Genomic DNA, 26988 nt, shown 5'->3' on the forward strand with positions numbered 1-26988 from the left:
CAACCTACTAGCATAATAACCCCATAAATTGTACGGAGGGTGGAAGAGGGGTTAAAAAATGGCTCAAGTAGGGGTTAAAAAAAAAGCCTCAAAGAGGGGGAAAAAGTCATTACAGAAATATAGATTATTTGCAGAACTCAGTTATTACATCTGTTATCTACTGCCATAATATATACATACATCAACTTTGATCGTATTAGGTTATCCTAATGATATGACAACGCTTACACTGATTTGATAAAATTCCTGGATTATCTATGCCCATAAAATAGAGCTTTCAGAGTACTTGACATTACTGTACTGCTAGGACGACCCTGGATGCCTGCCAGCCTAAGCAAGAATAAAGCCATATCTCTTGGTTCTGAAGCTATGAAATATTCATTACAATGTTTGAGATGTAACAGCTTCTGTCCAAAAGTGAGAGTGCCATAAACAGGCTGTTTTTCCAATAGCTGGGGAGTTAGGGAGTCAGCAGTCTATAAATGCTCCATCAATAGATATGTTGTTTATTTTGACAAAGTAACAGATTGTATTTGCACTTGGAAGTCAACTGGCAGATGGTCTTTGCACAACCTAGTGAGGGCAGACTCTGCTCCTGCTGATTGGGGAAAGCTCTCTCTCAATCCAGCATTGCAAATTTTTGTCTCAAAGAATGCTAGTTAGTAACAACTCTTCCCTGAACAACTAGATCTAAATGGCCAGAACACACAGCTACTGTGATGAAAAATCTTGGACTTTCAGTCATATTCTGCATTACAGAATTTGTGAAGATATCCACCCTCCCAATTCCTCACTACATGGTTTAGGTGACCTACTGCTTTATCGCATTTCCATTGCAGCCTTAGTGTTCAACACTGAACTCAGAGATGGAGAGAAAAAACGGTGTATCTTACTTGTTGTCAACGGGCAGGCTGTTCCAAAAGTGCAGTTACTGCAGAGCAATTCACGTGTGGTAACTCTCTTTCAAATGCTGCCTTGCTCTGATCTGTTCTACTAAAAAATTTTTTATTCTTGTATCACAAAGGAACTCGGAATCTTCCAGAAATATTTGAAGCAACATAAAATATACATATAATGCTGTTTACATTTAGGTATAAGGATAAGCTGTATCCACCACAGAAAGAAATACAGAGGTGAAATTTAACTTTATAGTGGGACAATGAAAAACCACAAAGGCAGGAAAAATGGCATTAAAATTCAGACATCTGTGACTGACAAAAAAAAAAAATTAAAAACAGTGGTACACTATGCAGGGCTTTTACCTCCTCCTCTCTCACACTTCTGCAGCACTCCTGCTTGCTTCAGTCTCCTACTGCAGGAGGGCTGCGTTATGGTTTGTGAGTTGGTGGCCATTCCTTAGCCATTGCAAGGGTAGCGAAGCATTCAGCTTCTCTCTGTGCTTGTGCTGCTTCCCAGAACACAGGAACTCTTCCCAGGCTGCAATCCCCAAAGAAACAATGTAAGCAATAGCAGAAACCAGCTGCAAAATAGGAGAGCCCTACTCTGATACCTGCTCTACTGCCAGTAGCACAGTGACTTGCTCAGGGGCACAACTACTCCTGGGGTGTACTGTTCTTACTGATGATGTGAAAACTGGTAGCAAGCTGGTGTGCGTGATAAAGAAATTGAGGGAATTAGATTCTTATTTCAGGGAACACAAAAGCTGTATTAGGAGGCCACAGCCCCGCACTCGCTGAATGTGGTAAGCCTCTTCTAAGACTGTGACATTTGATGACCCCATTATACAATGAAAGGCAAATGTGCAGAGGACCCCCACCCTTACACCAGTTTATTTCACCTGATCCATCCAAATGGCACATACCTATGTGGTGGATGTGAAAACCACAAAATTAAAGCTGAAAATATGCCTGAACGTAAGGAAAATGTTGTTTATAAACAAAAAAATGTTTTTGTAAACAGAATGAGTTGTCCTAATGTTTAAAGTTTGTCTCCATAGAAGACATAATTTTTTTTCCTTTAAAGACCTCCTACACATTTGTGTTGTTATCACACAGCAACTATTTGATGTTAATCTGTAACGAACTGGGAATGTTTTCAAAAATTTTTGATGCTTATTTTGTGTCATCTCAAATTATTTTTAATTACAAAGCTACGTACCACATGCATGATTGCTAGGATTATTGGATGCAATTATTTGTATCTGGAAATAGAAAAACTTAAACGCTCTTCTCTTTTTTCACATGGGTTTTACGTTGTCTTTCATTTTTATGCTTAGTACTTGAAAATCTTCGTATTTCCTCCTACCCTCCCAATATGGTTCAATACACTTACAATTCTACAGATATCCTTTTCCTTTGCCAAGTTCAAAGTCTCAACAGGGAAGATCCAAAGTAAGACTTCCCCTTACATGTAAAATAATTCAAACTCATACACTTGAGTTTTTCTCCTATGGTTTCAAAGCACTTTGACCTTGTTTTCAAAAAGAAGCAGGGAACAGAATAGACTCCAAAGCATTAATCCACAGAAATGTGTTAGCTCTCTTACTCACTGAATGGCTTGCTTAAAAAGAGAAAAGGTATCTTTATTTCCATTTTAATAACAGTCAAAATACAGCCGTGTTTAGTGAAATGCTTCACCCAGGGTCACCGAGCAGCTGAGAAAACCCTAGGTTCTCAACTCACGCCCTCTTTCTTCAGGAGATTATGTGGTCCACAGTTAGTATAACCTGAAGGAATATCTCATCGCTTTTTTTCCTACCAAATGCAATTCCATGCAGACATCAAAGTTTACTTTGGCAGAGCCAAAAACAAACTCTGGGAAGCCGGTGAATCTTTATGATTTTTTACAGCGACAAAGGGAATGCCGAAAGCATGGATGTCTGTTTATCACTCTGCTCTGTTGTTCCCAGCCACCCTCCTGAAGTAACGCTGCATGCGAGTTGGAGTGGTCTGGGTTAATACTGTATCTCCTACTGCATTACAATAGCCCCCAAATATCTTTCAGGCAAAATCAGTGCAACGATGCAAGATGTTTGCACAGGAATGACGATATAAACCCAATTTTGTGTAAAAATCTCCCCGAGATCCATTTAAGAGGTGTAGCCCTGCACTCTTCTGTTTGCATCAGTCTGTGATCATGTATTTGGCGCTGCCAACAGACATACTGCAAGACTTGTAATACAATCACTTATTGCATATCTTGGAGCTCAAGCTCTTGAACCTGTGCAACTGTGGGGGAAAGAAAACACTCAGCTTTCATTTAGAAAGCAAGTTAAGTTTGCAGCCCTCCTGGCTGAGTTGAAAAGCTCGCGAACGCCTTAAATGCTTCAACGTAACAAGACACAAAGAGCTGCCAGTACTCTTTGTTACGGCTGTTTTAAGCCAGTTTGGGGATGCTGGAACGTTTGGAGTAGATGCACCGTACCAAGACGTGCAGGTCACCTTGCCTAAGGGATATAGGGATGGGCGGCTCCGTTCCTAACACAAACCGGGCAGGGTGGGCAGAGGACACCTCAAAACCTATCCTCGAGCGTTAGCCCAAGCTGGGACTCCTCTGAAACCTCTACGGCTCCAAACTCCTTCATCCTGTGACCAGGGAAAAGGACGGGAAGCCTGGCTTTCTTCCTTTATGCTCCCCGACCAATGCAAGCCCAGCAGCTCCTGGGGACTGGGGTCAGGGGAGCCCTTTCTCTCCTGAGCGTGCGTGGGGTGGGGAGCAATGGAAGAGGCGGGGAGGGGGTGCCTGCGGGAAGGCGGCGGCAGCAGCAGCAGCCCTGGGGCCCGGGCAAGGAGGAGCGGCGCGATGTCTGGGAGGGCGGCAGCGATAGGGGGGTTGTTGCAGGCCCGGGCTGCAGTGACTCCTCCTAGAGGCGGTATGCGGAGCAGGAGGAAACCCCTTCCACCCCCCTCAAGAGGAGCCGCCGCCATCGCCATTGAAACATACAATACGGGAAGAGAGCCGGCGGCTGAGGCGGAGCAAGGGTGCGGGCGGGGGGTGGGGGAGCCAAAAAGGGAAGGGGGGGGAGGAGGGGGGGACAAGGAGAGGAGGAAAAGAGGGGGAGAAAAAGGAAAAAAAAAAAAAAGAGGAAGGGAAGAGAAGAAGGAGGCGGCGGCAGGCGCCGGCAGGTGAGGGGAGCGGCGGCGCGGGGGCTCCGGGGCCGCGGCGAGGCCCGCTCCTCTCCTTCCCTCTCCCCGCTCCCGGCTCCCCCCGACCCACCTCCTCCTCCTCCCGCCGCTGCTGCCTTTCTCCGCAGTCTCCCGGGAAGGACCGGCCATGGCCGGGGTGGGGGCAGCGGCCGGCCGCCGTGAGGGGAAGGGAGCCGGGGGGGGGGTGGGGCGGGGGGGTGGCTGTGGTGAGGAACCGCCGCGGGCGACGGTTGGGGCGCGAGGCGGCGGGCGGGCAGGCGGGCGCGCGCGCGAGCGAGCGGGGCCGGCCCTGGGGGGCGCGAGGCCTCCCTGGGGCCTGCGCGCGGGCCCCCGCGCGCCTCCGGCTGTCGCTGGCTGCCTCCCCTCCCCCCCGCCCTTGCGCCCCGCACCCAGGCGAAACCGCGGGAGCTTTTTCCCGTCTTCCAGGGAACGCGTTTCGCGACGGCCGCCACCGCCGCCCCTTCCGCAGGCAGCGGGCGAAGCCTCCGTGACGGCGGGAGGGAGCTCGCTGAAGGGATGGCGGAGGGGTGAGGGGGGGGGTGGAGGGGGGGGAGCGTTTGCGCGGGAAAGCCAACGGCCACTCCCCCCCTCTCCCCTGCGCCGCGCCTCAGGGCGCCTGCGCGGCCGACAACGGAGCGCGCACGCGGCGCCGCCGCGCCCCCCCCCTTCCCCAGCCACTTTCCCGTCGCTCAGCGGCTCCCGACCAATCGGCGCGCTTCCTCCTAGCCCGGGCTCCGCTGGGGCCGCCCCTCGGGGAGGTGGGGTCGGGCGCGCGGGTGCTCTGAGGGGGAGCGGGCGGGGCGGAGGTGTCCAGGCAACGGCGTGGCGTGCGCGGGGCGGGGCTGCCAACGGCCGGTAACGGCTGCGCTCCTCAGCCGGCAGCGCAGCGCAGGGCGGCCGGGGTCGGTCTGCCGGTACGGGCCGCCTGGCCCTGAGGTGGCTCCGGGAGCCTGGCGGAGACAGGGTTGGCCCCCGCGAGCTCGGCGGCTCTCAGCAAGATCAAAAGAAGACTCGGTCTGAGTCAATCGCGAGGGTCATCCCCTCAGCCTGCGAGCTGTGTTGTGCCGCCGAGGGTCAGTCTCAGCAGTTTGTGAGGAGAAGTTGCCTCTGCAAGGAACCCCCGGGTTTTTCTGGCTTCAGTGTGCCCGTGAAGCTTCTTTCAGTAGGAACACGCTGTGTGTCTGCCAGTTTGGAGTAGGTTGAGTCCAGGAAGCTTACTGCTTGCCTACTGAATAAAGCTATGTTTGTGCATCGGTTGTGCCTTGCTGATTTATTCAGGTAACAAGCTTTAGGTCTTCTGAGTTATTTTCACAAAGTGGCATTTGTATATGAGTGCACAGTCTAAGCTGACCCCTAGATGTAACGTCTTTGGGTTGCTTGTTGATTCCTAACTGTTCAAATAGATCTTAAGCTGGAGATGAGGAAAGTGCAGGCATGTTAATAGTCCTGCGTGTCCTTGGTTTCAGTCTTTGTCTGCTGACTTCAAGTTTTCTCAATGTTTGGAATTCAAGACTCCTAGATGCCAAGTACATGTGAACCATCTGTAAATGGTGTCCAGTGCATCTGTGGTGAATAAATTTGGTAGAAACGGTTCCCATACAAAGCCTTGCAAAGGCTCCGGTGTTAGTTCTGTGAGCCAGGACACTGAGGTCAGCATCTAGCAGTGCCTGAGCATTTTATCCTGTGTCAGCTTCTGGTGTAGCTCCCAGTGTAATGTCCACTTCTGAATCTCTAGTTGTCTGAGGGAGGGCACTTGGCGCACTGTGCTAAATTTTAGTCTGCCAGATGACGTTGTAGCCACCTGTAAAGTCCAGAAGGGTAAGCTGTAATGCCAGCTATTTTAATCTGACCAGGAATTTACCTAATTATTGCTCAAATATTTAGCGATAACTAGTTGCTAGTGTGCGTTTCGTATTTGGTGTAGCTGTTACCTTAGCTTGCCTCTGTCTTTTGTGTGATCTGGGATGTGAAGAGGAACAGCCAGAATTTACTTTTCTCCACCAAGGCTGCAACAGTTTTGGTGCACACTAAGCTTTCCGTTCTTTTGCTGTTTTCTGTGACTTTTCTTAGAGAAAAATTTAGATTTGATGTAGCTTAGGCATTTTGTACCGCACTGAACTTTCTGATGTGCACCCGTGCTTTCTTGCCAGATCTTGATGTGTTAATCTCTGAAATTGTTTCGTGGCCAGCTTTTGAAATTCAGGCTCACTTGGAGGTTGCAATGTGTTTCCGTGTCTGCAGGCTGTTCTTACTTTTCTAAAAATTATATGTGTCCTTACCACCTAAAGATGATGATGAGATTTTGTTCTTCTGAGCATCTGTGTAAGAAGGACTGGAAAGTGGTTTTAAGGTTGCTTTGGTAAAACTTGATCCGTTGGGATGTGGTGTGGGATGGGGATTGCACAATAGTGAGAGGAATGGCCCAGGGTGGTCTGTTGTTCCACTGTCCTTGTGCAGCAGTCAGCACCCTCTGCAGATAACCATGGTGGAAGAAAACAGGGTGGTGGTGTCTGTAGTGGAAGGACCCACCTGAGAGTGGCAAGAAGGTAGACCTCTTTTCCCAGCACGCAGAAGGAAAATATTGCTGCTTGTTTTGGGCTCTGAAGAAGATTTAATTCACAGAGGAAGGCCCAGCTTGCAAAAGTCTGCCCCATTTTCATCATGCTGTAGAGAGCTCCTGGAGATCTGGTAGCTACTAAATCCCCCATAGCAACACAGGGATGTTGGAGTCATGGCAGAGTAGGAGTGTGCCGTGACCAATTAAGGGATTGGAAAAAATTGCTTTAAATTGCCCAAGCCTCATGATGTTGTCGTAGCCAGATATAGATGCAGTTGTTCTAAATCAGCGAGGATGGACCACATAAATGTCATGGCTGTATTTTTTATTGGAGACTGTAGTTTATAAGGGCAAATGTAGAGATGATGAATCAGCTGGCAGTGAGGGAACTAATATGGGTAGACTCCAGTGCTTTTCAACTGATAAGCCCTGAACGCTTAGCTGTATCACCCAAAGAGAGCAATTAGGACAGCAGTACTCAACTTGTAGCTCTTCAGCTGTTGGCAGCTTTAGAGCAGTTCAGGTGAGTGCCTCATGTAACTGTGTCAGGGCTGAGCTGATGTGCATCCTCCAAGGTAAACCAGGCAGGGACCTGTGGGAGGAATGAGCCGGCAGGGCCTGAACTCCTGGGGCTTCGCTGCAGACCAGGCGTAGCTCTTCTGTGCAAGAGAGCTGTGAGATCCCAAGGACTGTTGGTCACCTGAGCCTGTGAACCATTCCCTTAGCGTCCACCCTCCAAGGTGCCTAGATCGTTGGCAACCCCAGCATACCACATTTCTTTGTCCAGGTCCACAGGAGTTGTATTCTAGTAGATGTGACTATGCCATAGCTTTCTACCAAAATTTGCCTCCCTTAGGATCCAAGACAAGATAAGAACATACTGTTGTATATGTCGGTCCCCAGTATACCCTGATCTACTGTCTTGGTTTCAGCTGGGATAGAGTTAATTTTCTTCCTAGTAGCTGGTATACTGTTATGTTTTGGATTTAGTAATGTCCATAACACACTGATGTTTTCAGTTGTTGCTGAGTAGTGTTTAGACCAAGTCAAAGATTCTTCAGCTTCTCATGCCCAGCCAGCAAGAAGGCTGGAGGGGCGCAAAAAGTTGGGAGGGGACACAGCCAGGGCAGCTGACCCAAACTGGCCAAAGGGGTATTCCATACCATGTGATGTCATGCCCAGTATATAAACTGGGGGCACTTGGCCTGGGGGCGGATTGCTGCTCGGGAACTAACTGGGCATCGGTCAGCAAGTGGTGAGCAATTGGATTGTGCATCACTTGTATATTCCAATTCTTTTATTATTATTATTGTAATTTTATTATTGTTGTTATCATTATTATTTTCTTCCTTTCTGTCCTGTTAAACTGTTCTTATCTCAACCCGTGAGTTTTGTTTTTTTTTTTTTTCCCCCGATTTTCTCCCCCATCCCACTGGGTGGGAGGGAAGTGAGTGAGCAGCTGTGTGGTGGTTAGTTTCTGGCTGGAGTTAAACCACGACATCCACATAAGTTGCAAAGAAGAGAGAGAGAGTGTTAGCACAGTTTTGAAACCTCTTTTGTATTTAGGCTCTCACAAAATCCTGCAAACATACCTGATCTGTTACCTGCAGTGTATTTGGAAAAATATTTTGGGATTCCAAAGGTTGCCTTGGCAGCAGGGGAAAAAATGGCTGAGACTTGCTGTGAGAGAGAAGGGAGAAATAAAGGGATAGACAGGGGTGGAAAGTTCAGTGAGGCAACAGAAGAATGAGCCAGAAGTGATTAATTAAACAGAAATTTATATAATGCAACAGTATGCACCAAAGCAGTGTGCTTAGTTATGCAAACACGTTTTGATTTTCTATAACAGAGATCAAGTGCAACCACCGTATTTTCTGTAGATGTAATCTCATGATGCTTGCCTTTTTTTTTCATTGATTTGGTACTATAGGAGCAAATATACAAGAGGTTAGCTCAATATGATTGTGATACATAGTTGGTTGTAGTGTACTCTTTCAGCATGGCTCTCTGTAGGGATTTCAGTGCAGGACTGAACTCTCGGGTGATGAAACTGTTGTGCCGGTCTTGCAGGAATCGGATTGTAGCCTAGTGCATACATTTATTAAGTTCCACCTTAAAATGAGTTATTGTTGCTCATATTACTCATAAGAGAAGGCTGTTCCAGAAGTTCGCTCCTTTGATGGCTAGAAACCTAATTCCCAGCCTACGTTTATTCATTAATTTGAATGTCAGTTATCACGAACTGAAAAGGACACTTTATAAAGGTTAATCAGTAGCATAATATGAAATTGAAAGTTTATATAGGGTTCGTCACAAATTGCAAATTTCATTGAGCAAAAGGGCCGGGAGGAAGGGACCTTGAGAGATCACCTCATCCAGCCTCCAGTCCCAAGGCAGATCCAATGCTTCCTGTGCCATTTCTGACATATATTCTCTAACCATTTTAAAGTTGTCCTGGCAGGAAGATTCTGCCACCTCCCCATCTGACCGAGTCTAGTGCTCTGCTCTTTTCCCTGCTACACAGCTTTTGTAACAGTCCTGCTCTTCTCCTGTCACTTTTATAGGGAACACTTACTCCTTCCACCTTTGAAGCAGCCTTTTACACCTCTGAAGACTATTATCATGTCTTTCTGCTTCTTTTTGCCTTCCCTTTTAGTTTGTGTCAGATGTCTGATTGTTCTTATCATCCTTCTTTGGATTCTCATTGCTGCACATGCCTGAAGTGTGGTATCTGCGGTTGGACATAGCTTCTCAGCTCAGCACTGGCTGTCCTCTTGCTTATACACCTTGATGCAAGGTTTGCCTTTTCACAACAGCTCTTCCCCCCGCCTCCTGTAACCTGCTGGTCCTAGTCAGCGGAGCTGCTTCCTAGCAATTATTCCCTGTCCTGCACACGTGGTTACTCCTGCATCAATGCAATTAATGGATTGCTTGGGAATCTTTTCCACTTTTATCTGTTTGAAGTGGCCATTGCCTTTAATCTGTGCTTGCAAGTGGTAGTTTATGAGCTCTTTTACCACCACTCGTGATTCCAGGTTGGCAGTTTGCAGGGAACTTGGAGTGGGATGATGAGCAACATCAATTTTGAGGTGTCCGTGTCTGATAAGTTTACTGGTTTAATCTTTCCCAACTTTTGTTATCGTGCCCACATAATATACTGCATGCAGAAAGAAAAAAATTATCTGGCTGATAGACAAGGACATGCCAGGGTGTTATAGATCCCTGCAGACCCTGTGGTGATTTTATTTCCTTGATATTGTAAGTGAAACCAGCATTCAAGTTAGGTTATCACAGAAACCAACCCTTGACTCTGGCTTTTATGGATGAGCTGGTTTCTGTGAATGTCTGGCTTTGTATGGGACAGGTACTTGATTTGTAATAAGCAGGATAAGAACAAAACTCAGCTTTCTATCCCCTCCTCGGATGAATGTTAATTGTTTCCAAGGGCTTGCAGTGGTGTCAAACAACTTTTTTTTTAAGGATATTTTGCAGATTGTGATAAAATTTAACAATATCATCTGAAGTCATGATAATGTTTTTCAAATTATCTCCCTCCTTTTGTTTCCTTGTTTCATTGGGGTGGAAGAATACTGGGAATTACATAGCTGTGCCTTCACTGACAGAAATACCATCTGTGGCAGACATACTCGTCATTTACTTCAGAGGAGTAACCAGGATGATAATTAGGCCACCAAGGCAGCTATCAAAATGGAGTTAAAAACAATTCTTGTAAACAGTTAAAACTTCCCCATTATCTGAGTGAGAACTAGGGGTGTAACTACGACCACGTGCACACTTTGAAATGGAGTGGCAACTCCAGGGTTTGTCAACTGTTTGCCTGCAATCTCACAGCTGCCAGAAAAACAAGGAAAAAATGAGATTTGTTTTCTTTGCTCCTATGTATAGACTAGATTTGGCTCTTAACGCAGGGAAAAAACATATCTTCAGGGATCTTGATGGACAGAAGAATGTGGTAGCCAGTCCTTTTAAGATGAGAGATTAAAGACCTCCTCTTAGCTCCGTGGAGGAAGGCTTCTGGGGCTCCCAGGAGCTGCTGTGAAGGTGATCTGGGGAGAATTACGAAAGTGGTGAAGCCTGTGAGCTGGCCTCCAGGGCTCAGTTCCTGAGGCCAGAGCAGCACAAAGGGAGGTGCTTGAAGCATAGCTGCTTGCCTGCTTCTCCTCTTCAGCCACGCTTATGAAATTCCCCATATAAAAGACCTGTGAAGAAGCAGTGTGTTTGTAGGTAGGTTTTATCTTCTCCTGCGCGAACAGTATGACTTCCTCTACTTATAGGTAGCACCAGTATCTGCTTTTCAGCTTGTTTAATGCTGTCCGTTATGCCAGTACTTCTCAGCTGTTTATGATTTGTTAAACTTAACAATCAACATGGAAATCTTCCACGCTGCAGATGTCTGCCTTGGTGTGATTTGGTTTTGTTTTTAAAGATTCATTTAATGTGCATTTGATTTTTTTTTTTTTGTTATATTGTCCAAACGACTTTTCCTGTGATATTGCAATGCTGACAGTGCAGTAGTCTAAAAAAAAAGTTATAGCAAATGTTCCAGTTATTCAACTTTGAATGAGTAATTCCTCAGCTTTAATAGGTACTGAGAATGGGTTTGAATTTTTTCTTCTGGAAGAACAAGGTAATGTATAAAGATGTTTCTCACATGCTGAACACCAATCCTGTTTCTTTTCTTTTGCAGCTTTTGGATTGGAGCAAGGGATTAAGAATCACCAGCACATTGAAAAGCACAAAGCTGCAAGATGTCAGGCCGAAGTGGGAAGAAGAAAATGTCCAAACTCTCACGCTCAAGCAGGGCGGGCGTTATTTTCCCTGTGGGGAGAATGATGCGCTACTTAAAGAAAGGAACATACAAGTACCGGATAGGTGTTGGAGCACCAGTTTACATGGCAGCCGTCATAGAGTACCTAGCAGGTAAACCAAGAACCTGATCCTGGAAGTGCTGATCATGCACAGAAGCCAGGGATATCCATGGGCTAGGATACAAATGTGTTCAGCACTTTTGGTGCAGGATTTGTTGAAATTTGCTTAAAATGCTAAGGAGGTTAGTTTGCTTCTTGAAGAGGCTAAGGATGGAAATTTTCTCCTTTAGAGGCACCATGCTCGGTCACTAGTTGGAAGGATTATTTTCTGTTGCTTTGCAGAGTAAGGAGTCATGTCTAGATAGTTTCTGTCCAAGAGAAAACCGATATGAAGTAGGCTTTTGATACACCTGGATGTAAATAACAGGAGAAAAAAAAGCAAACCCACCTTGTACATCTATGGTGCTTTTTAAATGAACAAACTCTATTTCGCTGGCTGCATTTCTCCTTGCAGAGCAGTGTCAAAGTGTTATGAAGTATGGAGGCTGTTAATTTGTATTTTAAAAATCCTTTTGGCTTGCCTAAGTGTATGAAGAAACTATTTCAGGCTTTAAATCTTCCCACATACCCTGAGTTTTCTTTTCCCTTCCTTTCTGAAATTGACCCCAAAGGAAGGGGCAAATGTCACATGGTGATACAATATACTGCAATATACTGTGATGTATTATAATATTTCAGACTGTCCTACGATCATATCTGTTTGGTTTCTTTCTTCATTGTGGAAAATAGCACCTTAGCAAATTGTTACAATGCCCAGTGCAGAGAGGATTCTGGTTCAGGTTACTTAGGTGTTACAGATCAAGACTGAGGTGCATTAGAGAATCTGTGAGGAGTCATAAGCCTGGATGGAATTAGTTGAGAGGGTCGTGTTTCAGAAGCATAGTTTATTGCCAAAGTGGCATGGATGGAAGAAGCAGCTTGCGTGGAGCCTAGTTGTCCATATAACAGCATGCCAGTTTTTATGTAAACATTGCTGTCTTTTTTACACATGAAAGCCTGTTCTCGCTACCAAACGGTAAAAGCACTATTTCCTTTCAAAGGTATAGAGAAAATCTGAAATAGTGATAATTTCACTATTAATTTATTAAATTTATGATTATGCGTAATAGCATGTTACAGAAACTTCCACATCTGTACTGATTAATTGCAAGAAGAGAATCGATTTTTTTTTTTTTCCTGAGGCTACTTCTGGAGTTGGAGTGAAAATGTATTGCTTATGTGGAAGAAATGTAAACAAAATGTTTAAGCTTGCATTTATGTTCACCCCCAGCTCCTTCAAGAGGTAAGTCCAGAAAAGGAGCTGATTTTAAAATAAAACAAAACACCACTGAAAAGCAGAATCAAAAGCCAAGATGGTGACCCTTATCTCCCACTCGTTTGATTTTATTTTATTTTTTTACTGTGTAAGAACAAACATGTTTGTATTAAGATCATTTCATCATAGAGAAAGATTGGTTCTCTAAAGTGATTTTGGAGAAGATCTTTCACTTCATTAAGAACATATGTATACTCATATTTGCACAATCCAGTTTCATACACTTAGAGTGAAGTCTTGTAACTGCAGAAATCTCTCTTTCAGTGAAGCTGGTGCAGTTGTGCTGCACCGGGGAAGTCTGTGACTTGTGGAGCTTGTTTAGCTGGCTGCAACATGGAGTGCGACTCAGCAGGGATGCTTCAGAGGCTGCAGGGAGTTAGGGGGAAAGGTGGAGACAGAGGATTCATAGCTCTTGTAGCTCCCTTGCTCTATTACAGTGATTTTCAGCCTTGTTTTTGTTGGTAGGCCCCTGTATGTTTGCTAGTGGAGGTTCAGGCCTCCTCAGGAATGTTGTAAATATGAATTTCTCTATAGCAAGTTGTGTTTGCTTTACTTTATCATCGATTGTGAATTGCTTATAAGTCATCTACAGACTTCTGGATGGCTGGGTATTGCAAGATGAAAACCGTATTATATGGGTTTTGGAAATTGCACTAACTTTTCTAACTGAATAACATGCTGCATAGTGACTCTGCTGACCTTCAGTCTGGGGAGGAATACTTTGCTTCTTTTCCCACTCCACAGGGATCCATAGCATTCAAAGGAGTTTCTAGGATAAACATTTGGAGGAGCTTGTTCTGAGCTGTGGCAATTACTACAAGGTGTAGTAATAAATTGTCAACAGCATATCTGGTATCTGCAGCACTTGGGTAGCGCAGACTGAGTTATGGTCATCTTTCTATAACACACAGCACAGCACTGTTTACCTGTTACTTGAACTAGAACAGTGTGTATCTTGGCTCCACTTCTGGCTAGTAAGTGCAGTTTAATTTAAATCATTAATATGGTACGGGCAGATTATGTGTGGGCCTACATTTTGTTTTAGAAAAAAAGAATGTGTAGTCAGCGGGGCAAGAAAATTGCTAGATGTGTAGGCTGGGGGCCTACACAAATTGTTAAGAGAATGTTATTTTAAGCTGCTTGGTTCAGCAGAGAGGGAACCCCCTCTCACCCCAACCCTTTATATATTGTAACAGAATGGAGTAATGTTTCTGAGCAAACACCTATTGCTTGTGGATAGTGGTCTTTCCAAACCAAACTTTCTGTACTCTATCCAGAGTTTTGTTTGAAAAGTTTACAAAGGTGGATATTTCAATTAAAACATCTAGCAAGGCCTAACCCTGCTGATCTAGTTACTCCTAATACATATGTGTGAATATAGTCCTTGCTTTTGGCAAGCCTTTAGAAACAAAATGTGGTTTTCCAAGGCTGTTGTCGGAGGGCTTATTATATATCAAACTGGTAACATTTCTTAACATTATCTGATACTTCCTCCTAAAAATTCCAGTTCTGTCTCATGGACTTGCAACTATGAAGTGGTGGCTACTCAGAATGAAAGGCTGCATACAGGGGAACTACTTCAGGCTAAATCTGGGAGGGTGGGACTAAGGGAGTCTGGTTCTTAAGCTGTTTCACAGAAGCGAGTTGAACCATGTTTTTTTGTTAAGTTAAAACAATTCATGTGAACTTCTCTAAATGCCTGAGTGCTTCTCTGCGTTTGAGCAGAGAGTTCATGCTTTACAAAAGGGGGAGGGTGGTCTCTGCCATCTCAGAGAAATCTGCTCTGTTTGGCCAAGCTGTAACTTTGAAGAACCACAGGTTGCTCGTGCTCAGAAGACACTTTGATTTTTAACAGCTAAAATCTCTGAAGACTTGGTCCTCACTGAGCATGCTCCAGCCTCTCTCAGCTCCCAGTGCTGCCCAGACTGCCTATGCCTTGTCCCCCTGGAGTGATGGAGCATGTCTCAACCTCTCAGCTCCGATGTGTGACAGGACTGCGCATAGGCCACTCCACGCAGTGGCTGAGCATGCTTCAGCCCATGGCTACAGGTGCTCAGAAGGACTTTCCTCTCATTGCTGTCCCCGGCTGCTCCTGGTCACAGCACTGAGAGCAGGGAGTCTGCTTTCTGTGGTCTCAGCGGTACCAGGCAGCACAGGGGAGGAAGCTCCCTGTTGTGAAGGCAAAAGTCGCACCAAGGTGGGTGGCAAGAGGTCTGGGACCGAGGGCAGGGAGTACATGAATAGGAGTTGAAAGAGAGGCTAATCCTACTTACTCTCTGTGAGGTGGGAAGGGCAGGCTGGAATTAACTGGATAAGCAGACTGGGAGACTGGGAACAGGTTCTACACTGGTCAGAGAAGGAGACTGGGAACGGATCATAACATTCTGGGGAGACGATGGTAATGGGAGAAGGATATTAATGTTAGAGACAGAGCCGGGAACGGATCTGGCTAGTGGGGAGAGCTGAACTGATGACCAGTGGGCAAATAAATGGCAAGGCATGTCCAAAAATCCTGCCAGGAAGTTGAAGAGGAAGTTGGAAAAATAGGGTACAGGCCAAGGATTGGATGGAGGGGGTGCTGATAATGAAGAACCTAGAAAGGAAGATTGAGCCTGAGTGTTAAAAAAGCTGAGAAGAGTAGACGGGAGAGACAGAGACTGTCTAGGAAAGGCAACTGAGATATAAATCTCAAGTGTGGATTGCCAAGGAAAGGAGAATGGGCTATGGAGCTGGGAAAGCAAGTCATGGCTGGAATAGGGGCACGGGGGATGAGGCTGGAAGGGTCAAACAGGACCAGAGTTGTCTGATTGCATTCATCCAGGGCCTAGCATGGACCAGTGATTCTCCTGTGAGTGATCAGCCATGCACATGGTCTGTTAATGGCCTATATTTGTGTTGCCCTGAAGCACTAAGCCTCTTGACTAGCATCATCCAGATGGTGCATATACCTCTTGAGCATTCTTATTCCCAGTTGCCGCATGGTTCAGAGTGCCTTTTGGTTTTGGTATGTGTTCCGTGTTATGAGCCAATAGATCCCCATTTTTTCCCTTTGTATGCAAGATTGCTGCACCCCACTGCCATTATCAAGGCCAAATCTGCGCTTTGGCTTATCAACCCCATTGTTAAAATGCCAGCAATCACCGTAGTGTGTCTCGAGAAGAGGTACTTTTACCTCGACTGATTAGCTAATGTGAAGAAGATCTCATCAGTGTTCTAAGGCTTTTTTTTATAATCTCTCTATGCTGTTTTATATCTTAGGCTTGAATATCATATTGCAAAACTGCAGCTTAATTCCTATCCAGAAGGTTGTGTTTGCTGGAACAGTGTTGGGCTCCACTGGCTTCAGAGTTAAAACTCCCTGAAAAATTGGCCTCGGTTCCATTGGATTTATGGACTTTGCAACAGATGCATGCCAGACTATGCTCTGAGTGTGCATGGGGCTGACTACAGTCATCATCATCTAAATCAAACATCAACTGCATGTGTCCCATAATGCACCTTCCCAAAATGTAGGCAAAGAATACAGATGCCTCTTGCTTAGGAAGCAGAAGACATGAATGGTGTGCTGGTCAGAGGAACTCACAGAAGATGTCAATGGAAAGCCATCTTCAGTAAATTAGGGCAGAACACAACACCAGCAAATACCTCCTCCTTCAAAGGACATCAGGTGGCATACTCCTCTGTCTGTTTCACTCATCTGCCATCAAGAGAAAATCGAGCAGATGCTTTTCCACTTGCAAATGGAGGACCAAGGACTCCATCATCTGATACGTCTTTTCAGAGAAAAGGTATTATTGGGTAGATTTGTACGTGGTAGTGTAACAGCAACTGTCAAAACCTATCCTAAAGGGGAAGTGGAAAACAAGGTAACCTGTCTGAAATCTTTCCAATTCTGCTATCAGTAGTTCTCATATATCTTTCTTATCAGTCCAGCTGAGCACTTCACAAAAGCAGGCTGAGCTCAGCTGAACAAATAGCTTTGGCCTAGCTAGGATGCTTTTAATTCCCAGACACTCCAAATCTGTTGATCCATCTGCTAAAGAAACCTCTTTTTCCTGTATGTCACAGGATGAGAAGATGTAATCCCATTCAGGTCATAGCATGGCTGCTGTTTGTGTTGGCTGGAAGACAGTTATGTTCTTCCTTGGTCCCGAGCGCTTATCAAACAGGAGAAAAGTCTCCTTTAAAAACACTAGGTGTTGTGTAGAGTCAGTGGATAGTTCTGGGCATTACTCTGTTGACCAGCATTCGATATCTATCTGAGGCCAAGGTAAACTGTGGAGGGCATAAATGAGCTAGTTTGCTTGTAGCTATCTACGTTGAAGATGTCTGAATGTGAAGTTATGCTTCCAGTGTGGAGGTATCTTTGTGGATTTTGAATCTTGAGGGAAGCAGGATTATTTCAGATTTCACTTTAATTCTTAATGCCTGCTGCTGAGAGCACATAAAGATAAAACAACTTACGTCTGAGAATATCAAGATGCCCGATTTCAAGAGAGCTTGTTATAGTATAGCAATTTATTATAGGACCTATATTCTCAGTAGAATTTAGGTAACCTCAGCTGTGAAGATGTTTCCACTTGAAATGTAAAGCAGTTTCTTTAGGGTTCTGTTGTTATCGGCAGAGGATGTGATAACTGAAGCCTACAGATTTGATGTTGCATTTTGCAAGTGCCATTTTACATTCTTAAGACTATGAGTCCCTGCCTCCAGCATTAGAAAAATATGCATATAAACAATCGTTAGAAGGAGGTAAGGCAATTATTCACCTATGCAAATAATTCGCATCCTTTGATAAGTTATATGCGTATTCCACAGTCTGCCATACATCATCTCTTCCTTGGATTCCCTTCCTCCCAATGTCCTGTGGTAGATGGCTGGCATTTGAGTGTTCTGCGTTTTTTGCTCTTAACATTAGGCAGAGGAGATTTGAGTGCACCATCAGGATGCTGCTGGCCAAAGGACCCAGAACCTGGGGGAGTGGGGTGAGCACACAGGTAGCAGGATGTGCCTGTTGTTGGCACATCTGAAAGAACTTCAGTTACCACGCAGGTAAGTATGTGTTGCTTTTTTTTTTTCCTGATGCAATTTTCCTCTGCTATCAGCACACATCTGCAAAACCCACTGGAGAAGTCTGGGTCTCTTTTCTTGCTTTATGCTGGTCTGCAATGGATGGCAATCTGTTCCTACTGTCTTCTGCTGCATTAGCTCCACTGGCAGAGGTCTGGGAGGAGGGTTTGAAACTTCCAGCCCTGCAGCCCTGCAGGAGTGAATATAGCTGAATTATGTGGGATTTCTTTTCAGTCTCCTCCTTTCAAGTCCAAGTCAAATGCTCCAAAGTTGGGAAATGCCAGAGCCGAGGTTGCTGGCCTAACTTTTAATGTAGACCCAGTGTCTGTCTGTGGTGTGATACTATTTCTGATTGTTCCATCGCATACTTTTTCCTTATAGCAGTGGCCTAGTTATTGCAACCATGGTTCTAATATTTCCTAAAATTTAAGTGCTTGTTTTTGCGATTTTGATAATGTTTCTTGAAAATGGTGCATGAATAATTGTGAAAATTTGCAACAGACACTGGCTGTTTCTTAAACAATTCACTGTGAATATGCACATAATTCTAAACAATGGCTTTTACATCTCCAACATTCAGTTAAGTATGCATGCTGTATAGTAGTGAAAACTGGATGACAAGTATGCACTTTTGTTATTCTAAGTGAAATTGAAAGCATGTATTTTTCCCATGAACTAAACCTCTTGTTGAAATCCTTTGGATTTTAGCCAGAGAGCATTAGGTAGATTGCCACTAAATTTTTCATGAAAGTTCTTCTTTTTATAATAGTTATGGTTCTTTATTTAGTTGATAAAAAGGAGTAAGATATCATTAGTAGGACACTGATAGGCTGTAGCTTTCTTACCCCTGTTACTGGTAAATGTAAATACAAAAACAAAAAACAGAAGACAGGGACACTGGATACTTTTAAAATGAAACAAGATGTGAATATGATTTTTATGATTATTTGGAGCAAAACATTCCCTTCTCCTTCCTTCTCAGTGTTTCAATAGAGTTCTTACATGAGAAATAACTTCTGAGTAGGGGCCAAACTGTGTAAGTTAATGAATTATACTGATTGCTATGGTTTAAATAAACCCAGAAAGATGTGTCTGTGTTTCCTCTATAACAATTAGAAAAAAGACCAGTGACTTTAATCACAGTATAAAAGTTACTGCAAATCTACAGAAGCTACTTTTGACGTGACCTGCTGTTCCTGGAGATATAGAAGGAACTTTCTACCAATAGTTCATGCATTGAAGCTCTTACGTTGTCTCTGCTTGCCTATAAGTCAAACCCTTCATATCTTGTTCTGAAATGAAGCTTCTCAGATTTTCAATGTCCTTTAATGCAGAATTGCAGCATTGCCTGGCTAGTTTGTTGGCTTTCAAAGTATTTCTTTAAATGCACCTCAGTCTTCGTCTTACCTGGTCCTGAGAATCCTTTTTGTTTTGTCAGAGCTGTCTGTACTAGGTTTGGGGTTTCATTGCATGCTTTACTGTTTTGTTGTTACAGGGTTACTGCTAAATTTTGGACTGCTGATGTACATTTTTGTAGGGTGTTTCTTGTTTTTTTGAAAGAGAATTCTGACTTGGGACTCGTAAAAGAAGTTATGTGAACCAAGCTTAGCATATTTTCTTCTAGCTATCCTTCAGGGAATTAGGAAGGACAGATTATTTTATGTAAATTTACAAACACATTGAGTGTGGTTTGGTTTCTGCCTTTCTGTAGCAAAGACCATTTAAATCGGGAAACGCCCCTGAAAAGGTAAATGGATGTTAAGAAGGAATGTAAAAAGTGTTTACAGGGTGTATATAAGCTGCATTTTTGTTATTCATTTTTATCTCAATGTGTTTACAGCTGAAATTCTAGAATTAGCAGGAAATGCAGCGCGAGACAACAAGAAAGGGAGAATTGCCCCCAGACACATCCTCCTGGCAGTTGCAAATGATGAGGAACTGAATCAGGTACCTGCTTACATTTCAGTGCAAGAGTTACGTGCTGTGGCATGAATGAAGCTGCTACCGTAGAAGGTTAGAAACAGTTTAGTGTGACACATGAATGAGAACACAATTATTAGAGCAGAAGATGACAAGATTGTGCCCACCAGAATAAAAGCAAACAAAAAAGAAGATTCTAAGACATCTCATCTTAAATCCTCTGGATATAAATGTTGCTTCTTTTGTAGCCTGTGAGTCCTGTTGAAGTGGGTAAACTTGATGCTTAATTTTTCCCTCAGGGACATCCAATACTTAAAGAAATAAGTGCCTTATGGAAGACCTTTTCCCAAAAGCTGTAGAAATGTGTGTTTTCTGTTATACTGGCTGCAAGGCCCATCTTGTGTAGGGATCTAGCTCATTCTCTGTTATTGCTGCCTCCAGGAGTGCCTCCCTGACTGTATACCCAAGTCCTATCAGCAACCAGACTGTGGGTTGCAGTGCTGTGACTCTGAGGATCTCTTGTGGGATCACATCTGCTAAACTTGTTGAGTGAGAAGAGAGATCATGGCATGAGCTGTGAATTGCAGCATTCAGGGGTGCCAGAAAGGTTCAGTCAGCATCAGAGGATCTCTTCTTGGTTGGCCCCATGTGAAAGATTACTGCACTTAATTTGACCACTTTAAATAATGAAAATGCAGGGCCCATAAAGTCATCTAGCTCTGTTTCCAGTCAAGGGGACTGAAAAGTCAAAACAGAGGCCAGAACAGAGGGAAAAGCATGTTAACACTACCAGCCCATTCCCTGCTCTGTGGTGTTGGTCACTGGCCTGTGAAGTGGGGACTAGATCTAGTGCTGTCTGTTAGGAATTAGCCAGACTTTGTCCTCCACATAATATCACAGCCCATTCCTGTTGTTCGCTACTGCAAAGCAGGTTCTTGGGGCTCATACTTGCTTTCACTGAATGTTTCCCTGCCAAAGGGATCTGCAGCCAGTCCTTCTTTGAGCAGGGCTGTGGTCCAATCATTTTTTTTTAGGTAGCCTGCAGGCGCTTATCATCTCTTACCCTCATTCATTGCTTGTAAGTCACCAAGGACAGGTATGCAGAAAGACCAGCACTGGAAGAGAGAAGAGCGATTGACCAGTACAATGATAGAGTTGTCTGGGGTGTGCTGGCTGACCTCACCATCACCTGTCAGGTTTCTTGTTATTGTGGATTTTCTCCCTAATAGTTTTTTGGGTTGTTTTTTTTTTTTGTCATGATACAGGCATAAGGTTCAATGCTTTAGGAAGTGTGGACTCTACTTGTGTATGTGTAATGTAGTCAGCAAAAATAGCTTGAGTGCAGACTAAGAGAATCTGTAATGTGCTCCTTCATACTGCTTCTGCTTGTAGTTGCTAAAAGGTGTGACTATTGCAAGTGGAGGTGTCCTGCCCAGAATTCAGCCAGAGCTTCTAGCCAAGAAACGGGGTGCCAAAGGCAAATCTGAGACCATCCTTTCCCCTACTCCTGAGAAGAAGGGAAGGAAAGCCATGGTAAACAAAAAGAGTGGGAAGAAGGCAAAGTCTACCAAGGCCCGGACACCCAAAAAGGTAAGCATGAGGCAGATATGGGATTCCAGAGGTGTGGGAGAGGGAGTAGATCAAAGCCAACTAAGACCATGAGGAAGAATAAATTAGCACTTCTGCATTGTTTGTTTGTAACAACTGGAAATAGGAGGTAGGAGTTGATAATAGACACACCAGGATTTTTTTTTCCTCTAAACTTTAGAAATAAAGGCGAACACAGTATTTTTTTAATGAATTTTTGTAACAAAAACCTTTAAAGCTTTGAGGGAAACTTCAGATTTCCATGTCACCCTTTGCAGTACTTTCTTGATAACTGTAGAATCTCTTTATCTCCACGCTAATTGTGTGGCAGTGAACTCTAGCTTTTAAAATAAAGGAAGCTGTTTTTTAAAGCATTTTCTACTTGAGATATGTCATGCCTTCAGCCTTGTGCAGTTACTGGGTTGCTGTTAAAAGACTTTTTCACTGTCCAGAGAACATGTCCTGACATGGTACATAAATGTTAGTTTGACAAGCTCTTTGTTTCATGTGGTCTTAGGTGTGCTGTTAATGGTTTTTAAGAGTTGCAAGAAGAATAAATGAATCAGAACTTGACCGATGCACCTTCTCTTATGGTTGCCCATCCTCTATCACCATCCTAAACGATTTAATTTGGTAAAGCAATAACCCAGATCAGTGCTCTTGGTTTGTCATTCCAGAGCATGCATCTTAAAATGCTGCTAAATTTTTGATTGGTTAGGATTAAACGATATTAAGCTTTGACCTAAGCTTTTTAAACTTGTGTTAAGCACACCTTTCTGGATGCCTCTAAGTTTAATACATTTCCATAGCTGAGAATACACAGAAACAACTTTTAAAAAGAAAACAGCTGCATAATAAGATGCTTAATAGGATGCCTCTGTGTATTGATCTCAGCTACCACCTTACTTTGAATTGTGCACGTGCAGAGTTTGGGACTTGTTAGGAAGAGTTAGCTTCTTGACATACCTTAAATCAAATATTGAGAGATGTGAATATGTGCTCCTGCAGCTCTGGTAGGAACAGGTTTCCTGCTCCTGGAGCTAGGTTGCATAAAGGAGTGTCCCCCACAAAGGGGATTTTGCCTTCAAGCTTCAGCTATTAGTTATTTCATTTTGTCATTCTGACTGCTTGTATGGAGGTGTGATGACTTGCTCCTGTCGATATGGATTCAGATGTATGATTTATTAGCTGAGACTTTCGATTTTTTTCAGATTATAAAGATGTTTCCTTCAGATTGGAGCATTTGACTGGGTTACTAAGTAACTAAGTTTGATTTAGTATGAGCTCTGCTCTGTCAGCAGCAAAAATAAACTAGCATACACTCACACATAAATACAACCTTAATTGTTAGTAAAACTGCAGATGGATGTGGGCGCCCTGACTCTTAATGTGACTACGAACGTATGTAATGCCTCAGATGAACCTCTGATGTTTTAGCATTATATAAACAGTGAAGACCTCTGTTGTTACATAATCTTTGGGGATTAAAAGGCTATGAGTAATATATTGATCTGAGAAATGAGATTTGTAGTAACTGATTAAATCCATCCATTACTGAATAATGGTAAATGCTGATTATTTTTTTCCTTTGAGAGTTATTGCTTTTTTCTCCCCCAAATAGAACAAACAAAAGGACAATGAAAAAGAAGGGGCTTCAAATTCAACATCTGAAGATGGACCTGGGGATGGTTTCACTATCTTGTCCTCCAAGAGCCTTGTGCCAGGACAAAAGGTAATACAAAGTTAGAACAGATTGGGATCACAGCAATGAAGCCTAGCATAAGTGGAATGATGCTTTTGATCTAACACCAGTACAAAATCTTCTCTACATTCTCCCTTAGTGGTCCCAAATTTAAGGCCAAAACTCACTCAAGTCATGGATGGAGTAGAGGGTCTCAACAAATATGTCTGCAGATAAAAGATTTCCAAGAATAATGTTGGCCAGTCTCTCTTCTGTAGAGAGTGCCATACTGATTCATTTCTTGGCCTAAGCTGTATTAGTTTTGTTCAGTTTGGACTTGGCTGTGTTGTGCCTGGCATACTGCCAAACCAGGTTTAACCTTCTAGACTATTTATTATTTTTAAAAGAGTATTTCTGGGCCAGGTCCCAGGATCACCCAGCAACTTCCATGTGTTGGTTTGTGCCAGAAGCCTGGGTGCTCTGTCTGAAAGTGGGCTGTGTGACGCCGCTCTCTCACTGTTCAAATTGAGGACCTCACCAGAGCTGCAGGGCATGCCTACTTCTCCATCTCAGCACAGACTGTGACACCTTGCCTGGCCAGAATTACAAAATTGTCCCACCAAAATACCCACGTGTCCTTGGTGTCCAGCCAACTGTTGGTCCTGTACTTTTTTTTTTTTTTTTCCTGTACTCACCAAGAGGGAGAGTTTTTTGCCTGCCTTAATTTTTGGACCCTTTGAGTGAAGCTAGAGTTTTTCTTACAGATTTAACTATGGAGATACAGCAAAGATTTTATTATTACTATTATTTCAAATAGTAAGGTCATCTGGAAAAAGCGTTCTTCCTGAAATTGCTTCTGTAAGCCCCCTGTACTGATGGTGTACCCTGTTTTATGAAGCAGCACTTAAGAGTTCAGCCTGTCTGATCCTATCTCTTGCTAAAACAGTGGTCTAGAATGTGCCAGACACATAATAGATCCAAAAGATTGCTAAAAGCTGTAATCTGGCTGGGTAGGTGAAACTTTGATCTCCTTTATTAGACTTCAGTCCTGTCCTAAGTTCCTCCAGAATCTGTGCAGCTTCTCACTTTCTTCTCTAAAATGGGCAGTGCTTATTGTTCTGGTTAGGACTTAAGTACCACAGTGTATCTTGGAAGGAATGAAGTGTGCTGGGCACATGTTCAGCAACTGTAAAGTCTTTTTAATGATTTTTAGGGTTTCTGTCCTGTGTTGTTGCTCAAAGTGATGAGGCTGTGAAATCTGGGGAGCAGCCTTTTCTGAGCACCTTGAGACATCAAGTTTTGGCCAGTTCCTATATCCAGATGCATGGGTGGGTAAAGCATTCCATATTTTATTTATGCCAGGAACTGAAAGGGTAATTAATTAGTGGGATGGTGAAGCCTTTATAGATCAGGATAGTGTCCAGCCCTTCTTCTCAGCCCTTACAGTAGTTTACTGGGGGCAAGTGTTTCTACAGAAAAGCCTTCTAATTTTAGTGTTTTTCTCTTTAAACAAAAGCATTTCCAAAGTTAGCCTTTTCTCTTCAAAGTGTGGTGCTAGAACATGAATTTTCTAGCAGTAACTTCCTTTGGAGCAAGCTCCCAAGCTGTGGGCATATCACAAAATGATCTGAGTGGTTTGCAGATTAATTAAAGGCTAAAAATCAGAATCACACATATTGAACACAGTGAGACTACTAATCTCTGAAAGACTGAATCCAGCCTTCTTTCATTTTAGTTTTTTGGTATGAAAATGATTTTGCACTTGGATTACTATTTTATTTTTTTTCTACTCCCTCATTATTATTTTACAGCTTTCTCTGACACAGAGTGACATCAGCCATATTGGCTCCATGAAAGTAGAAGGCATCGTTCACCCTACAACTGCTGAAATAGACCTCAAGGAGGAAATAGGTGAGGCTCTGCTACAGGCAATAAAAACAGATCTAGAGTTGGAACAGTAGCTGGTCTACTAGCTGCCTGCTGAGATCCCATCATGTTTCATCTGAATCTTCCCCAGGCCATAAAATATCACTTACAACACTTCTGAAAATCAGGCTGGATCTGACTAGGTATAACAGGCTAATCACTAATTTATCTTTTTTTTAATGATGCCTTACGACAGTCAAAACACAGATAATTTGTTGAAGCACATGAGCAGCAAAGGTGTAAATAATCATTATTGCAGTCTTTACTGAATTATTTTTGCATTTGCCTCTAAAAATTCCGTGACAAAAATTATATATTAATAAGTTTTCTAATTATGCTTTTTATTGTAGGATTTTACATACTTTAGAAATACTCATGTTCAAAGCCTTATACTGCTCATGTGAAATAAGGAAATATTATTACAAATAATGTAATAATGTGTACAAATATGGAAATTTAAGCAAGGGGGAGGTAAAAAAGATATGCAGTTAGTCACATAGAGAGGCAACAGAATCTAGTAGCGGGCTTTTGGATCATTGTTTTATACAGTCAGTCATCGAGACCTTCACTGGCATCCCAGCTGTGTTTATTTAAGAAAGTAGTAGGGTTTGTATGTTGAGTTGATTTTGGAGGCTGAAAATCTGAGTTCTGAAAATCTCACTCTTCACTATTTTAGCCATAAGTCAGAGTAAGACAGCATTCTTACAGGTAATTCTCTTAAAGTAATTTCCAGTAATAACATGCAGGGGTTTTCAAAACCAATAAAAAGTAAACTTTATCTGTGGCTAGATACAGTGGTAAACATAAACATCAGTTGCCTCTGATAGAGGGAAACAGGATAATATGTGTACAATGTTCTTCTTTTAAATAATGTAGAGTTGTTTTTTCATACTGATACTTTGAAACCAAGGCCTTTTGCTCTGTGTCCTTGCAGGCAAGGCATTGGAAAAGGCTGGAGGGAAAGAGTTTTTAGAAACGGTGAAAGAGCTTCGCAAATCTCAAGGACCTTTGGAAGTTGCTGAAGGTAAAAAGGATACTACGCTCTCTTTTGGAAACAGCTCATTTCATATGTTCTTTTCTCTGGACATTCTGATCTGTTCTTGATTATATACGTGCCTTTGCTTATGTGATGTAAATGTTTCCGTTTCTTCTTCAAAGCTGTTGCTGATATGGATAGCCTGCTTAGATGAAAAGAAAGGAAGAATAGGATACCTGTGTGCTGTGCACATTCTGTCTTTGGGCTTCTGGGTGCCACCATAAGTTACAGCAGGCTGATTAATTTATCTTGGGCAACTCCTGCCTGTGGGAGTCCAAAAATTAAGGAAAACTTGTGCTGTCACCTCTATGCCATCTTTCCTGTCCTGTTTGTACTGCATTCCTTAGTGAGAATCAAACAACTCTCAGTCTAACATATGAGGTATAAGAACAGTGGTAGTTTTTAAATTATTCTGCTTTATGCATATTTGATGAACAGTATAATCCAAACAATTACCTTACTTTGAACACAAATAAAGATGTGATACAATCTTTAGAACTGGCATGCTTTTTGGGAAAGCAATTACTGCTCTTCTCCCAGGCACTACAGCTACATTATAGAAATACAAATTACAGAAGAGCTCCCTTCAAATATTTAATACATCTGTAGCAGTGAATAGTTTGGGATTTGAGATTATGCCTTCCTTTGTGGACAAATTAAACCAATTTATAGGGGTTGAAGGTGGCTGGAGGGAGGATTGAGCAAAGTTACAATGTATCTTCTAGTGCTTTATTTGGCTTAGTATCTCAATAGTCAAGAAACTAAATGCTTTAAATAGTCTAGTTTTGGAAATTTCCTAAATGAATAGCCTAGTTTTATAATCTCAAATGACAGGGAAATTTTTGTACAAGGTATTTTGCTTCACTTTCACATTGAATCAAAAATATATGCCATAACATCA

The 26988-nt window shown here is 43.1% G+C and overlaps 1 protein-coding gene across 2 annotated transcripts in view; it reads left to right on the forward strand.

Moving 5' to 3' along the window:
- The first annotated feature begins 3750 nt into the window (after positions 1 to 3750).
- Positions 3751 to 26988, forward strand: part of MACROH2A2 (macroH2A.2 histone) — a 28785-nt gene continuing 5547 nt past the window's right edge. Inside the window, exons 1-7 of one of the 2 annotated variants that reach the window (XM_069795806.1) lie at positions 3751 to 3941; positions 11372 to 11604; positions 19778 to 19884; positions 21250 to 21447; positions 23066 to 23176; positions 24937 to 25036; positions 25986 to 26075. In XM_069795806.1, coding sequence (XP_069651907.1) covers positions 11433 to 11604; positions 19778 to 19884; positions 21250 to 21447; positions 23066 to 23176; positions 24937 to 25036; positions 25986 to 26075 — 778 coding nt within the window. In that variant the 5' untranslated portion in view covers positions 3751 to 3941; positions 11372 to 11432. The other variant, XM_069795805.1, reaches the window with a different exon arrangement.

This window comes from Haliaeetus albicilla, chromosome 11 (assembly GCF_947461875.1).
Source record: "Haliaeetus albicilla chromosome 11, bHalAlb1.1, whole genome shotgun sequence".
NCBI classification, from domain to species: Eukaryota; Metazoa; Chordata; class Aves; order Accipitriformes; family Accipitridae; genus Haliaeetus; species Haliaeetus albicilla.